The 16907-nt window shown below is 45.5% G+C and overlaps 1 protein-coding gene across 1 annotated transcript in view; it reads right to left on the reverse strand.

Moving 5' to 3' along the window:
- Positions 1-713: 713 nt before the first annotated feature.
- LOC124252764 (zinc finger protein ZFAT-like) overlaps positions 714-16907 on the reverse strand; it is a 30835-nt gene continuing 14641 nt past the window's right edge. The window contains 9 exon segments of the mRNA XM_046686415.1: positions 714-2484; positions 3903-3982; positions 4207-4312; positions 5301-5445; positions 5447-5641; positions 6803-7079; positions 12874-12977; positions 13483-13696; positions 15520-15942. Of these exon segments, the coding sequence (XP_046542371.1) occupies positions 2257-2484; positions 3903-3982; positions 4207-4312; positions 5301-5445; positions 5447-5641; positions 6803-7079; positions 12874-12977; positions 13483-13696; positions 15520-15942 (1772 nt within the window). The 3' untranslated portion in view covers positions 714-2256.

A 16907-nucleotide genomic window follows, 5' to 3' on the forward strand; every position in this document is an offset into this window, starting at 1 on the left:
CCTAACTCCCATGAATTGGAAATATCTGTATTTCATGATCTCATTTGGATAGACACCTGTGATGGCTGCTGAAGAACTTGCTACATCTGTATGTTGCTTCAGCCTCATGTTAGCATCTTTCAGCTACAGCACTTCGTTTATGATCCTTTGATAAGTATTTCAAAAAAGCAACTTTTCTCATTCTCCAGTCAATATGTTCAGGAAACCAAGTCCTTTCCACACAGGTGTGTACTTCATGTTCTAACATACACTTAAATATTATGCTTCGGATAGTCTCCCTTGTATAGACTTGACACTGACTTTGAATAATATCTTATCACACAAGTATCTTTGGAGTGATAAGGGGTTTTCTAGAATTCCAAACTAGTGAGTGAGTTTAGTTTTACGCCGCACTCAGCAATATTCCAGCTATATGGCGGCGGTCTGTAAATAATCAAGTCTGGACCAGACAATCCAGGGATCAACAGCATGAACACTGATCTACGCAATAGAGATACAATGACATGTGTCAACCCAGTCAGTGTGCCTGACCACCCGATCCCGTTAGTCGCCTCTTACAAGCATGGGTTGCTGAAGACCAATTCTAACCCGGACCTTCACGAGTGGATTTCCAAGCTAAGTGCCCTTGCAGACATACTTGGGGAGATAAACTTTCTTAAAATGTAGTTTCTTGAATTCAGGGGTAATTTGATATTTCATTCAATGCAATAATGTAAAACAAATCATCATCTTGTTTATTGGTCCTGTATTGGAGAAATACAAGTCAAATGCATAATAAAATGACTTGTCACACTATTAATTCCAATTTGGGATTTTTTTCTAAAAAGTGCTTCCGATGTGGGCCAACATAGGGATCTGAGCAGGTGTCAGTAGATCCCTTTGATTTGGATATAACGTGTTGTGGATGTTAAGTGTTGATTCTCATATTCTGCAACACTTGGGAGGTTGGCTCACCTTACACTGGTTCACCAGACTGATGACGATGTTGACAAGGCAGTGATGTCAGTACTAACACTCTCACATTCTGACACAATGTGAACAAGAATCACAATGAAAATGATGTGTCAGATGATTTGGTATCAGGAAATGTTTTGGCTACAAATCCACATGGTTTGGTAATAAAGGAAATACACAATAGTGCCTGTTTTGGCGATACCTGCAGACATGTTGATGTGACTGAAGACGTTTCAGGACATCTCTTCTATCAATAAGTTAACCAGGAACCTCCCCAAATCAGCTACAGCAAGATGTCTGTATCTCCCATTGTCTGTTGCCATGATACATGGCAGGTCTAATGTATATACACCATACTTTCCCCTCCACCCCAGCATTGGTGTTAGTCAGCAGCACTTCCACCCATCCTGCTGGACAATATCTTGGCTACCATTATCAGCCACACTATGTCTGCTCCTCAAGATATATATACTAGGGCCGGGCCGGGTAGGAAACAATGGTATCGAATACCCGCATGTGTTTACCCGAATCAGAATCGAGTACCCAGAAATGTAAGGAATACAACGCTTCTGTCAACTTTCTGAATATTCAATCACGATTTAACAGAGATTATTATAGAAAACTTCAAAGGCTGGCAATAAGACATTAAAAATGATCTAAAGCTATTTAATTTACGTCTGTTTAACCAATATAAAGAGTAACACCATTATTTACATTCCTCATGAAAACACAGAACTTTCGTTTCCGCTGTTACTGTAACTTGACTACTCACTGCTCATGCGCAGATAAATTACAGTTCTCTCCCTTTCCAGGTACTCGATTCCCAGAAATAGGACTCGATTCCAGCTGTACCCGACCCGTCCCAACCCTAATATATACCATACTGTCCCCCTCCACCCTAGCAATGGCGGCAGTCAGCAACACTTACACCCATCCTGCTGGACAATGATAATCTTAGCCATTCATATCAGTAAGACTAAGGCGTCTGCTCCTCAAGTATCTGTATCTCAAGATGCAGATCAGGACTAACATACTGAATAACATACTGTCCCTTTCCACTGGCATTGGTCAGCAGCACTGTCACCCATCCTCCTGGACAACTACAGTCCTTCTATCTTTGCAGCCACACTAAGACGTCTGCTCCTCAAGTGTCTGTATCTCCAGGGGTATGTTGTCCAATAAATGTAGGACTAACATACTGAATAAGAAATGGTAATTCCTCTACTCCTGCATTGTCATCGTTTGGCAACAATTCGTCCATCCTGCTGGACAATGATAGTTTTGGTCATACATATTAATAGACTAAGACGTCTGCTCCTCAAGTGTCTGTATCTCCAGGGGTATGTTGTCCAAATGCATGTCAGGACTAACATACTGTATGACATACTGTCCTCCCTCCACTCCGGCATTGGCGTCGGTCAGTAACACCTCCTCCCCATCCTGCTGGACGATGATGGTCTCAGGGTTGACAGCCACCATCTGACCATCCTCCGCCTGGACAGTGATCTGCTGCTGCTGGCCGAATGCTCCCTGGAAAAAAGACAGGACATGTCTAGGGTCACATATAACTGTATGTCGTATCAATATTGTAACAAATATTACTTCAGTAGACGTCCAAAGCTTATTCTGTGAACTAAGAATAGTTGTTGGACAAATATTTTTCAGGGGAGACAACTCTGACCCCACCTCTGACACTGTAAGAAATAGAGTGACATTAGATTGAATGCAGTTTCTATCCTCAACAGTCAACTCACTGTCCATTGATAAAGTTTGACCACAGATCGCTCGAATTATATTTCGAATTATTGTCTTTGCTTATTGCTTGAATATATGTGTAATCAGTGCTTATCTCCTGTCTGTCATGTCAAGGTGTAGTACTCAGTAGAAACTGTTGTAGCCAACCAGTGGTAGCATGGTGTTAATCAAAACACAAGTCCTTCAGCATTTTGACTGGCTTCAGCCTATAATATCAGTGGTTGTGCCCAATCCTGCCAGTGTTGTCATTTAATTCTAACATCACCTGATTGATGTGAAATTGGGCTGAAGGGGTCGTTGTCGGCATGGGTACTACAGATGTGTACCCCAGGTACGTTTCTGTATACAGAAATGTACCCTAGCCAAAATCAGAATACAGAAACGTACCCTTGGACGATTCCATTCTGCATTGTGGAGTTTTCTTCATTGGAACGGTCATACTGTTGTATTAGATGCATTTGATATCGTTATATAAGAGCATACACAGTAACGAATATGTCACGGTGCACAACGTACACCACTTGCAATCAGCTGAACGGGAACAACTACATATACGGTTTCGGTTTTGGGTTGCGGAATAAGGACTCGTCCGTCGTGTAGCGTACCGGGTACGTTTTTGTAGTTTGTCTTTGTTTAGGGTACGTCTGTATACAGAAACGTACCTGGGGTACATATCTGTAGTACCTGTGCCGACAACGACCCCTTCAGCTGAAATGGGGTTTAACTTCTCTTTCACGATTATATCATTTATCTCGTGACCTGCATGAATTTGTGTGCAGAGACGGCTGTGCTAGTTTGGACCACTGTGACAGTGCTAGCCACTGAGAGACACCTTAATGAGGAATGCCAGGCAGGGAAACAACAGGTAACTTTTTTCAAAGGTATTTTTGAATGATGTGGCTAGGCATTAAACTAACGACTTTCCTCTCTTAGTGAGTGAGTGAGTTTAGTGCTTACTAGAGAGAATGAGTGAGTATGGCTTTACACCACTTTTAGCAATATTCCAGCAATATCACTTCGGGGGACACCAGAAATGGGCTTCACACATTGTACCCATGTGGGGAATCCAACACAGGCCTTCGGCGTGACGAGCAAACACTTTAACCACGAGGCTACCCCACCACTCTACCTCACTCAGGGCAGATGCCCTATCAATCAGACCATGGAGACGGTACACTGAAAGGGTAGCTCACCTGTTGAGACATGTCTATGATCTGCTGCAGGAGATTGACTGCTGATGCAGTTTTCTCGTCCAATTCAGACTGACCAGCCACTGAAACAGCAAACCATCAACAATATAGACACAAACAATATGTCCTGGGCACAGAAAAACACCATTAGGAGTGAGCTGACAGATCCATCATCAGATATTAAGAAAGGAAGTATGACTTCAAAAACAGGTATAATTGTGTGGTCACAAAGTCAGATCAATCAAAACAGCCCAAACGAGCAGCAACGTTTGCTGGGCATCAATTCTAACCCAGACTCCCCATCTACCTGCAGGCTGTATGTGAACGTTGTCCTGGACGGTGGTGATGGTGGAGGTCACCTCTGTCCCAGCCTCCTGCTCTGTAGCGAAGGCCTCCTCCCCGCACTGCAGCACCTGGAGTGGAAACAGTAGAGACTGGAGAGAGTGCTAGTTGGCAGCAGCATGTGGAAGTGTGAGTTACTGCTCTAATAAATCAGTAACAGGTAATAAAACATCATTAGTCACCTGCAGTGCTCAACATAGTTTTAACTTTCAGAGTATGCAATCCTTAAAGTACTGCTATATATTTAGGACTACATAAGGCCAATTGAAAGTGCATGTATATTTGAGTGTTGAGTATCAACAGCCTGACTTCCGAGAACAGTCAGCACTAATCAGTTACTGCCAAACAGGTGCCTGATAAGTCCATACCTATTGAGGTGAGGTGAAATTGGGTTTTACGTCGTGCTTGAGAATATTTCGCTCATATGACGACGTGCATGCGTGTGTATGTGCGGCTGCTTGTACTAGCCCAGACTTAAGCTGGTTTTATAGTGCTAGCCCACTGAGATACCATGCCGCAGTGAAGCATGAATACCCCACTCAGACACATTATACTGACTCCGAGCCGACCAGTCCTTGTTGTACCCATTAATGCCGAGCGCCAGGCAGGGACCAACAAGTACCATATTTTAACGTCTTTTGGTATGACGCGGTTGGGGATTGAACCCGCGACCTTCCGCTCTCCAGGCGGACGCTCTAAACACTACACCACGGAGGCGGTCCCATACCTATTGAGTAAAGAAAACTCATGTTCAAGATTCTTTTGAAAAACTTCTCCAGTAGAACAAGTTGCTCTGACTAAACAGTGCTGGATCAACGTCTTGCTATTTAATGCCACAATTAGCATTATTTCAGCTATGAGATGATGGCCTATACATAAGTCTGGACCAGATAATCAAGCGATAAATGGTACGAGTCACTATACATGTTTATAGGATGATGCATTATTAACCAGAACATTACCATCTGACCCACTAAGCTGCCTTTCAAGTCGACTCCCAACAGGTTGAAAGCAATTACCAGTAGCATCCCAACAGACTTTTTTGTATCCATATCTTACCTGTACTTCTGACACGTGCATCTGATCCATACACGAGATATCTTGAACCTGTACATGATGTCGGACTCGTAGGTGGCGCTTCAGGTCTGACATATTACCGAATAGGTAATCACAGCTGAGACACTTGTAGACCCTGGCCTCACCAGGAGGGGGGCTTGTCACTCTCGGCAGTTGCCTTCTCGATGAAGGTCATACCCTTGTGGTTGCGTGTGTAGTGTATCTTCATGTAGCCTGGGGTGTTGGCGGAGTAGTTGCAGTGCTGGCACACAAACTTCTTCACTATGTCATGTGTCTCCATGTGACGCTTCAAGTGGCTGCTTTGTGTTGCCTCGTACGGACATCTTGCGAAAATAAAAATTCATCATCACATCAAAGTGTGTTTTGGTGTGAGTGTGTGTGTGTGAGTGTGTGCATGAATTTGTGTTTGAGCGTAAGTATTTTTGTTGTTTAACGTTGCACACAGCAATATTCCAGCTGTATGATCGCAAACTGTTGATAATGGTGTCTGGACAGGACAATCCAGTGATTGATAATGTGAACGATCACACCGATGGGATACAATGACAAGTGTTAATTACTGTCAAATATCTGAGATAGCAAAAATCTAGTCACATCACAGCTCAGGCTTCACACACTGGACACTATCAACCTCTGTTACACACAGAAAAAAACAGTGCAAATCATACCTTAATACTACTACTTTGTTGTGGGGCAGGACTGAAGTCCTAGAAACTCTCAGGAGTCAAGCTGCCAAACATGGTCACCCATCAAAGGACTCTCTGCGCTTGACTTGCTTAACTTCAACTGACTCGGGACCTGAGCTCTATGCACAGGACCACACACTGCCACCCATTCTCTTCCCACAGAGGTTACTTGTCATATCTTCCTACGAACCTCTGTTCTAATACGGCCATATTTCCCAGTTCTCGTAAAATCCCCAAGCGGCTAAAAAATCGCAACACGAATTATCTCCCTTCTGTCTATCCAATCAGAACACGTTTAACATCGACTTAGATCCAACCTGACTAATACAAGCAAATATGGGGCCACAAATATCCCTCCTCTACTTGTGTTGATGTGACACACAAGACATTTAATGGCTAGCTTATCCGTTGTCAACAAGGGCGAGGGAGACGCCATTGAAGCGCTATTACATGACTGAGTTCTGTCTAGAAGAAACGTTTGCGCATCGCGCAGGGGAAGAGGTTCTAGTTTTCCCGAAGCATACGGATATTACCGAGACCTTGCGAATGATCACTCTTGAAACAACGTCGCTGATTGCACAACTAAATCTGATTGCAACCAATCACGAATCCTCAACACTCGCACCACGAAAGGGCCGTATTAGAACAGAGGTTCGTAGGAAGATATGACAAGTAACCTCTGTGGGAAGAGAATGACTGCCACCATACAGTATCAGTTTGAGGTGGGAGAAAGTCCACAGAAAGGGATGCATGTCTATGGAGCTGTCTGATTCTCGTACAGACAAACCATTCACTTACTTGTCACATTTGAACTTGCCCTCCTTGTGCGAGCGCACATGCCAGCGTAGTGCCGTCTTGGACTTGTAGGCCTTGCCGCAGTCGCCACACTGGAAGGGCTTCTCGCTGGAGTGGCGCAGCATGTGCGCCTGCAGGTTGGTCTTGCTGCGACATGCATGGGGGCAGATGGGGCACTTGTAGGGCTTGATGCCTTCATGGACCCAGATGTGCTTCTGTAGCTCAGAGTTGGCGCGGATGAACACTCGGTCACAGTACGGACACTTGTAGGACCTGCGGCCTGGTAACACAAAACATAAACATAACTTAATGGTAGGTCTGTAGCAATACATTTTGACTCTTTTTCTAAGTGGATCAAAACACTAAATTTTTACCCTTGTCTTTCTAAGGGGATTAAAATGGTACATTTTCAAACTTGTCTTTCACCTCTGATTAAAACTTACCTAAACCTGTAGAGGTTTCCAACTCTTTAAAGAGAATCGTCCTTGGGGTACATATATGCATTTTCTGCGGCTGAAAATGTCATTTGACAGTTGTATCAATGTTTTAATAAAAATATTGTACAATAAATAAAAAATGTTTTATTCATTATACGGCCCCCACCACGTGGAGTTACCTCCCTGCTACGCATGCGCAGCCAACCAGGTAAGCACCTAGGCCCGTATCATCAGTCCTTTTGCTGAATAAATCAGTGAACGGAATTGCGGGGAGGTGGGTGGCCCTACCCCAAGGACGATTCTCTTCAAAGAATTGGAAACCTCTACAGGTATAGCTAATTCTTTTTCATAGAGATCGTCCTTGGGGTACATATATGCATTAACTCAGACTCCCAAAGACCGGAGGCTAGGGAGGAGGAAATTCTGTCAAAGTATACATAAATAGCGATCGTTAGAAGAAAGTAACAGACGCCACAACACTCACCTGTCACGTGTCCCGAAGCTTCCGCGAGAGGCATGATGGGAGGGTAACCGACAGGGAGGAAAGTACTGAGACCTGACCTCACAGAAGCAAAGCAGTGCGAAAGAAAAAAAACCCGCCCACATCATGAATCTATTAAAGTGCACCGTAAGGGGGAAAACCAACTCACAACCGACTATAATCTCATGAGAGAAATCGAAAGTAGTTAGATATGATAACAGCGGATGTATCAATTTTACACAACTGAAAGCAGCGTCAACTGTCCAGATAACCAAGATTCACTCGGTCAGGGTGGAAGGACACTGTCCACTGGAGGAAACAGAACGGCGAAAACGCGCACGATCACGAGAATGTGTATCGAGCTGATAGTGCCTGATAAAAGTGCTAGGCCTGCTCCAAATAGCGGCAGAGCATATCTCTTCAAGGGGCAGTGCCGATGCTAAAGCCTTTGAAGTGGCCACTGCCCTGACCGAGTGAGCCTTCAACCCCTCAGGGGGAGGCTTGCCCTTAGCCTGATAAGTAGCACAAATGACCGATACAAGCCAGCGTGATAGGGTCTTTTTGCTAGCCGGCATGCCAGCCTTCCCGCCCTTGTGTTCGTTTGATATAGACCTTGAGAGTCTTATGGACATCCAACGAGTGAGTGCTCGTTGCAGAGGTCTTCGATGTGGAAGGCTGGGTAAGAGTAGGAAGTTCGATAGGAGCTGTCACATGGAAAGCGTGAATGATCTTCAGACGGTAAGTATCCGGGAGGAGAATACTGACACGATCTGGATGGAACACAGTCAGCGCCGGGTCTGCTGACATAGCATGTAAGTCGCCAACCCTTCGCCCAGATGTTACCGCCACCAGAAATACAGCCTTCCATGTTAACAGCTGAATGGAAATAGCCAATAGACGCGAAAACGTAGGACCGGACAGCCAATCTAGCACGATTGACAAATCCCAAGGTGGGCTGGTTCGCCTCACAGCAGGTCGAACCCAATCCATGCCAGCTAAGAAGCGCTGCATAAGAGGGTGCTGCCCCAGAACAGCACCATCAACAGGGGTGTGGAAAGTGGAAATAGCGGTGGAGTAGCCATGAATGGTCGAAGCCGCCAAGCCTTCTTCCAAACGAGCTTGCAGAAACTCCAATACTCGGACTAAATCCACAGAAAAGGGATCTGCAATCCCCCCTATCTGAACACCAGCGCGCATAGCGGGACCACCTATCCTCATATTGAACGTTTGTCGAATCCCACCTCGAAGCCAGAATTGTGTCTGCAACTGCTGCAGGAATTCCGCGTGCTTCGAGGCTAGACCCGACAGAGGCCAAGCCACCCACTGAATCCTTGGACTGGGGTATGGCGCGCCGTTCTGAATGAGAATGTCAGGTCGCAAAGGTAATAGAACAGGAGGCTGAGCCAGAAACCTGAGAATTACCAGAAACCAGCTCTGTGACAGCAATAGCGGTGCCAGTAGCACAAGTAGTCAAGCTGGTTGGGTGGACAGCTGGGAGAGGACCCGGGAAATGAGTGGTAGAGGTGGAAACGCCCACAGCACCTTGCCCGTCCAAACTAGCAGGAAGGCGTCGGAAGCCAACGCCCTCTGGTCCGGTATTCGAGAGATGAACACGGGTATCTGATTCGTCCCGCTGGACGCAAACAGATCCACCTGGAACGCTCCGTACAACTGGGAATATCTGCCGGTTGAGCATCCACTCGTGTTGGGCCAGGATCCGGCGAGAGAGAGTCTGCTCGCACATTCTCCAGCCCTGGGCGATAAACATGAATCATCTGATAGTTGCACTGGTCGCACCAGAGGAGAAATTCCCACGTCTCCCGAAGGAGCGCTAGGGACACCGTGCCGCCTTGCCTCAGGATGTACGTCATGGCTGTGCGGTTGTCCAACTGAAGACGAAGCACCTGGCCCTGAACATGCTTCCTGAAGTGCTCGAAAACCAACCGCACAGCTCTCAGTTCTAAGACATTGATGTGAAGGCGGGCTTCGGCTTCGGACCAGAGTCCAAACACCGACAGACGCACGCACACACAGCCCGTGAGGGACGCATCGGTTTGAACTGTAAGAACTGGCGTCTGGATTTCCAAAAGGACCCCCTTAGAGAAATTCCCGACATTGGTCCACCACTGAAGGTGAGGAGACAACCACCTGGGGACTGTCAGACACTTCTCCAGATCCTCCGAGTGAGCCCACAGACTCGCCAGAGCTTGCTGTACAGGGCACATCCTCAACCGCGCCCGCCACACGACAGAGATAGCTGCCGCCATATGACCCAGTAGACGGAGCCAAGTCTGCGCTGGTGCCTGGGGCTGGGAGAGGAACGAAGACACCATCTCCCGTACTCTGGTGACCCGGTCGGGCGACAAAGAGACAAGACCCTGTTGAATGTGAACCGTGCCCCAAGAAAAAACAAGTCCTGGGTGGGTACCAGGTCGGATTTCTTGAGGTTTATGATCCACCCCAGTCAAACTAGAATGTCTATCACCGTGTGGGTAGAATCTAGGCTCGCTGGCTAAGTTAGAGCGCTGAACAACCAGTCGTCTAGGTAAGGGTAATAACGCCTTCCTTGCGACCTTGCGAGGGTAGCCGGCACTCACATGAGCTTGGTGAACACTCTGTGAATTGGTAACACGTCCCGTCGAAAGAAAACCGGAGGTACTGCTTGAACGATGGATGAATTGGCACATGTAGATACACATCCTTTAGGTCAATCGACGTAAGCCAATCGCCGGGCTGAACAGAGGAGATCACCGAGCGAAGTGTCTCCATCTTGAAGGATGGAACCTCTAACATGCGATTAAACCCCTTGAGGTTGAGAATGGGACGGAACCTGACAGCCTGCAGGTTTAACGGGAGGTCTGGGCAGACCCGCCGCGACCGCGAAAAGGCTGCTGGGAGCCAGACGAAGAGGCCTGCTCCTTGTCCTTACCTTTGGCGGGACGGTCCTCCTACCTCTACCCAGCGGCCGAAGCCAGCCGGCAGACTTGGGGGGTAGGCTGCACCCCAGAGGAAGAACCCGCTACGGGAGTGCGGGAGCGAGAAGCCCGCAGTTGCTCCAACAAGGCCTTAGAGTCCTTGAAGGAGGTAGCTGCTGCAGCAGCCTCCTGAATGATCTGCTGTGCCCCCGCGGAAACAACGTCGCTCCAAACCGAAACAGAAGGGCCAGCAAGGTCTGCTGTGTTGCTGCCGAATAACGGGATGTAGACAGCCACAGCTTGCATATCCCCATGACTGCGCACATCACCGTAGACGCGGCAGACCGTAAAGAGTCTCGCATCAGGAGGGCCTGTACTTCGGATAGTTGGCGGAGCAGAACAACATTCGGGGAATCGTCACCAGTGCTCCCTTCCGCCTCCAGAGCCGACCTTCGTAACGAGGAAAGGTACGACCACGACCCGCACCTGATGCATGGCATTCTGGTACACTTCCTGTCTAGAAGTGGTATGCGTGCTGTAGGGGGGCGCCCGCTAGGGCAAATGGTGGTAGTAACCGCCCTTGCTTGGCAGCCGGGGCTGCACCTGAGGAAGCCGAGCCTCCCCCGAGGGCGACCGAAGTAAACACTTACTCGTCAACCACCGGCACAAAGAACAGAGAAGCATCCCCCAGCTGATATCTCTTAACAATTTCGGGTAGATTGAACCGGAGGCGAGAGAACCAATCAGGAGGGGATCCATCACGTCCTGTAACAGGGAAGGCAAGATACGGAGCTGTGTCTAAGAGGGTTGCCTAGGGGCAAACGCCTCACCCGGCACGCGGAACTCAGTCGAGTCCGAGCAACATGTTGGCACCGCGGCTTGGGGAATATACTCGGCAATATGTTGCCTAACCTCCTGATGAGCCGACGAAAAACGGAAAGTACCCTCCCACTCCTCGACCTCCCCAACCTCCATAGACTCGGCACCCGAGCCCGAGTCAGAATTCGGATCTCCACATGAAGAGTAGCTGAACCCCGACCCTGTGGGAGGCCGAGCCACAGACGCCGTGGGAAGGGAAGACCCAAAGGAACTCTCAGCTCCAAGACACGGGAGGAAGGCCGGACAGAACCGGCTCCTCCGCTCTCATGGGGCGGGGTGGCGCAGGGACCGGAACCCCAGGAATCCTTAACGGACCCTGCGCCAACACCGAGAGAGGGACTGGGAGCGAACCCTCCCCCTCTCCGGGGCAGCCGAGGCATCCAGACCCGAAGCCCAAGGCAAAGGATCGACAAACGCCTCCAGGCCAAAGGATCGAGCCGATCCTGGCGATCCCACCCCCGGACTCTCGGTCCCCCGATCAGAGTGGGCGAGGAACTCCTGCTGGAGACCTCCAAACGACTCGTGAACGAGGGACTTCACAGAGTCCATATGCTGCTGAAACAATTGAGTGATAAGTGACATATCAAAACCACTGGACGGAGAAGAAGAGTGTGACCTATGTGAAGACTTAGATTTAGTTTGCTTAGCCTTTTTGGCCTTGGACAGGGGAACCTCCTGGGTCAGGTCCCCTCCCGCCTCACACAATTCCTTATAAAAAAGGAAGTGAGCCGCCCGTCTCTTCTGGGCCCGGGGGGAGAAGCCCATGCACAACTCGTAAACGCAATTTTTATTTATTGTACAATATTTTTATTAAAACATTGATACATCTGTCACATGACATTTTCAGCCGCAGAAAATGCATATATGTACCCCAAGGACGATCTCTATGAAAAAAAATATGTCCATTGACAAAACAGTTATTTGTCTACACACCACATGAAATCTTTTCACCCCTTAGTCACATATCATGTACATGACATAATTGAATTGAAGCAAAACCAAACACATTCAATTCTTTACCCAACAACATGTGAGTGAGTGAGTGAGTGAACGAGGTTTTACGCCGCTTTTTAGCAATTTCCAGCAATATGTTGGAGGGGGGGGGGGGGGGGTCGGTGTCACTAGAAATGGGCTCCACACATTGTACCCATATAGGGAATTGAACCTGGGTCTTAGTGATGGTCAACCACTAGGCTACCCCACCACCCTGAATGAGTGAGTGAGTGAGCGCGAAGCGCGCAAGCAAGTGAGCCGGTGGTTGATAGCATGAGCAACAACCAGCCTTACCGGATTACTAACACACAATCAACACAGTCGGACACTCATCTTAAGGGAAACGGTTGAATAATGACACGGACATACCCATCTTGCCTTGCATCCTGTGTTTGACCCCCGACAGGGCATCCAGATAGTTCCGGTCTGTCTCCGGATGATCTAGGATCATGTGGTTCCGCAGCTTCTTGATTCTGTTCACAGGAGTGAGTCAAGTTTATCAATAATTACAGCAAATCATGAAATTATGCTTCACAAAAATATTATAAAGCCTTGTCTAAACTGCCATTGAGAAACCTTTAGCTGTATAAACCAGTCAGTTTTTGTAATCTTAAATAAGTGAGGGTTTTTCCTCCTCTGTTTTGACACTGACTGAGTTTGGTTTTATGCCGCTTTTAGCAATATTCCAGCAACATCACGGTGGGGGACACCAGAAATGGGCTTCACACATTGTACCCATGTGGGAATTCGAACCCGGGTCTTCGGCGTGACGAGCCAACGCTTTAACCATTAGGCTACCCCACCGCCCCTCTCTGCTTTAACAATATACAAAGAATATCATTATAGGGATTGTAAGAAAACACTTTATATGATCAAATCCCAATCTAAACACTTAAAATATCTCAGGTTTCTAACTATTCTGTAAAGACTGAAAACCGCCAAGAATTATACAATTCAACAATCAATCTGAAGACGTACGTATCAAACTTTTGCTGACAGACATTGCACTCGACCCCTGTGACCCCAAGATGTTTCAGCTGATGGTTCCAGAGCTGCGTGCGGGACGGAGCGGCGTAGTCACACTCCTTGCATGGAAAAGTCATCTTTAGATGCTCCTTCTCTATATGCCGCTTCAAGCTGTCCTTGGAAATGGCCCGGTAGTTACAGTGTTCACAGTTGAAAGGTTTGTCACCTGGAAAACAAATTGGTTGTCATGGAATCTTGCATCTGCATTGTAGCTCACCTGGATTTGTAGCAAACAGTTTAAATTTCAGCTGCATCAGCTGCTGAACAAAAGGTGTGGTCATTTTGAAAAACACACGAGTCTTGTCAAAACAATCCAGAGATTGGGAAATGACAATACCCAGACTGTGTGGCCTTACAAATCAAGTTGTTCAAAGTCGTTATTTTGTTCCAGTTAATTCTTATTTTATTGAATTCAAAACTTTTTAATATTTTAAGATTCAATGAAATATTGAAAAACTAAGCTTCAAAACATTTCTCTCTTTATCATGGTATTGGTCCCAGATCAATAAGAAAAATATCTCTTCCCCTTGTAGCAAAACATAAATAGAGAATACTACACGAGGTCTCATTACATACGAATTGTACGAAACGAGTGTCCTTCCTATGGTATCTGACCGGCGGCGAGGTCGAGATATCATAGGAAGATCCACAGTTTCATTATAATTCGTATGTAATGAACCGAATATTATTACAGGCTTTATTACCCGTCTTACATGTATTAAATTGACAAAATAGCGTATTTTTGTTATTTTTGGTTTCAAACCCGAAACCGGTTTCATAAAGAGGTTCTTGGAAGAGTTTTGTACTGTAGTACAATATTTGCATGGCGTCACACTGTAATGGCGTCACTGCCTTCAGTAACCGGCGATCCACGATGCATGTCAGTTGTCATCGCCTCGTACAGCCTTCTACAGTAAACTACTCCGTAGCACCCGTTTCTTGGTTTGCAGTTGCTTCGTTATTTAACATCACTGGTGGAAACATTACGTTTATGTTTTTCGAGCGGATATAATGTCTCAGTTCGACTCACAATTAAACAGCGACACGACAACGTTCGCAATGTTTACATTCCCACAATGCATTTAAGTTGTAGAATGAATGAATTCACGTGTTTGTTAAGAATGAAAAAATAGTTACGTCAGAATGTGACCTAATTGAGAGGTCATCGGTTATCCAATCAAATCGTTATAATCTCAGGTCAAGTCGTTACGACACAGGTCAACGCGATACGACACTCGTGTGACGTACGAGATTAGTATGCAACTACCCATACGTTGACCACGTGGGTAATAATATCAGTTTCATACCTACATTGGCATGAATTGTGTTATTTCATTTATTCATATGTGGAGATTTTTTACTGACACTTGCACCAGTCGTGGGCTGAATACTGGCCTCTGAGCAAGTGTAGATAATCTATATAGTGGCTAAAGTCATATTCTCAGAGCTCCAGATAAGAATTAGGTCAAGTGGGTACTGTACCCACTGTATTTCTTTGGAGTGGGTATTATGAATGTTGAGTGGGTATTTCATTTTCTGTTACCCACTGCTTTCAAATATGTGCTTATTTCAGTCATTTCACTCACCTAAGTATTACGTCATTGAGTAAGTTTACTAAGCAGGTATGTTCTGCCTCATGTCATACCTAATCAAAACCAACTTATATATAATGGAAATGATTTCATAAAAAATCACTCATCCTATACTGACAGTACAACACTTGTCCTATACTAACAGTACAACTTGATAGCAATCGATGTCTTTTTCATTACGCAAACGATTTTTATAAATATACTCTGTACGCATTTGTTTTAAACTTTTTGCGTATCTAACATTTTAAATGCGTAAATGGTACGCAACAATTATTTTTTCGATGTGTAATTGGAAATTTTCTATGAGTATTTTACCCGGATACGCAGTTTATCTGGGCCTCTGTATTCTACATTCATAAATAAAAAGACTTAAGTGAGCATAATCCATAAATCTAACCTGTATGTGTGCGTAGATGTGGTTCATAATCTGCTTTATTGTAGAACAATCTGCCACAGTATTCACATTCCTCACAGCCGAATGTTTCCCTCATCTTGTGGAATATCTCCATAGACATTTCTCTGTAGCCGAGTCTCTTCACGATGCTCACTATGGTTTTGTCCTTGTCGTCCTGGGGCTCGTTCAACTCACTCGTGTCATTTTCGTCCATAGTCTCATCTGTCTCATCTATAGTTTCAGATTCTTCTTGCACATCCATGGCCTCGTCTTGTTCATCCCCAGACTTTCCAGCATTCTTGACAGTTTCGTTCACTTCTTCAAGGTTGTCACTTTGTTTATTTTTGTCCAGTTCATTCTCTGCTGTTAACCCTCCTGTCAAAGACTCGTTACTTTCCTTAGTTTCTGTTTCAGTGGCTTTGTCAGCTGAAAAAAGAGATGAACATCTTGTCAAGGCAATTCCTACAGAAATAACCTGTTTCCATGCTTCTGGGCTTGACATTCAATTTCATGCTATCCCACTGGCCCGGGTCCAGTAAAATGTTGACAGGACCAGTACCCACTTTGATAAGTGATACCTCGACGGTCTAGTAGATATTTAAGGCTGTCGATATAATTGTACAGGTTTTGAGCTTTTGACTAGGGTTTTAAATTTTTGAAATCAGTAAAATATTCAAAACTGTTTTCTGAAAATTCTGATTCGGATTGAATAAAGTCTTATGAGGAGGGAGTTTTAGTTCTGTGTCATTTTCAAGATTTCAAGAATTCTACAAAGCAAGTGCAAATATGAATTTGACATTAAGAGTCCCTTAGAAGCACCAGTAACAATCTGTAAGGACCAGTGATTTTTAAAAGTTACTGGTCCTGTGGTCTTGTTTGGGAATTTGGGTGAATGTCAAGCCCTGTGCTTACTATTGACTAGAGCAGTTTGGGACAACCACCAATCCTCTTGTGTGAAATCCGGTTGGTAGTATTCTCTGCCAACCCAATTATGCATGAAACTAAATGAGGATCACACATGTCCTAATGAGGTCAAACGTATTAAGCAATGCACATCAATGATGAGCACATTACTATAAATGAACTCGTAATTTTCATTAAATCTAAAACAAATACTCAATGATAGCAGGTTCAAATACAACCTCAACTTTTTATGATGAATATATTTAGGGTTACCACTTACCAGATCAAGCATTTTAATCCCCATACATATTTCATTACTGTTTCATTACTGAATTAAGAAAACACTGTTTAGTCTAATTTTTTACTGCACTACATATTATGTTAAAATATCAAGCTTTTATACAAAGCAGAAATGTCCAAACAGTTAATAAATGCATAGAATGGACACGGAAATATATTTCATCCTGTGGTAGGTTTTTTACAAGTTA

Source organism: Haliotis rubra, unplaced genomic scaffold (genome assembly GCF_003918875.1).
Source record: "Haliotis rubra isolate DU_JTF1 unplaced genomic scaffold, ASM391887v1 Scf523, whole genome shotgun sequence".
In the NCBI taxonomy this organism is placed as follows: domain Eukaryota; kingdom Metazoa; phylum Mollusca; class Gastropoda; order Lepetellida; family Haliotidae; genus Haliotis; species Haliotis rubra.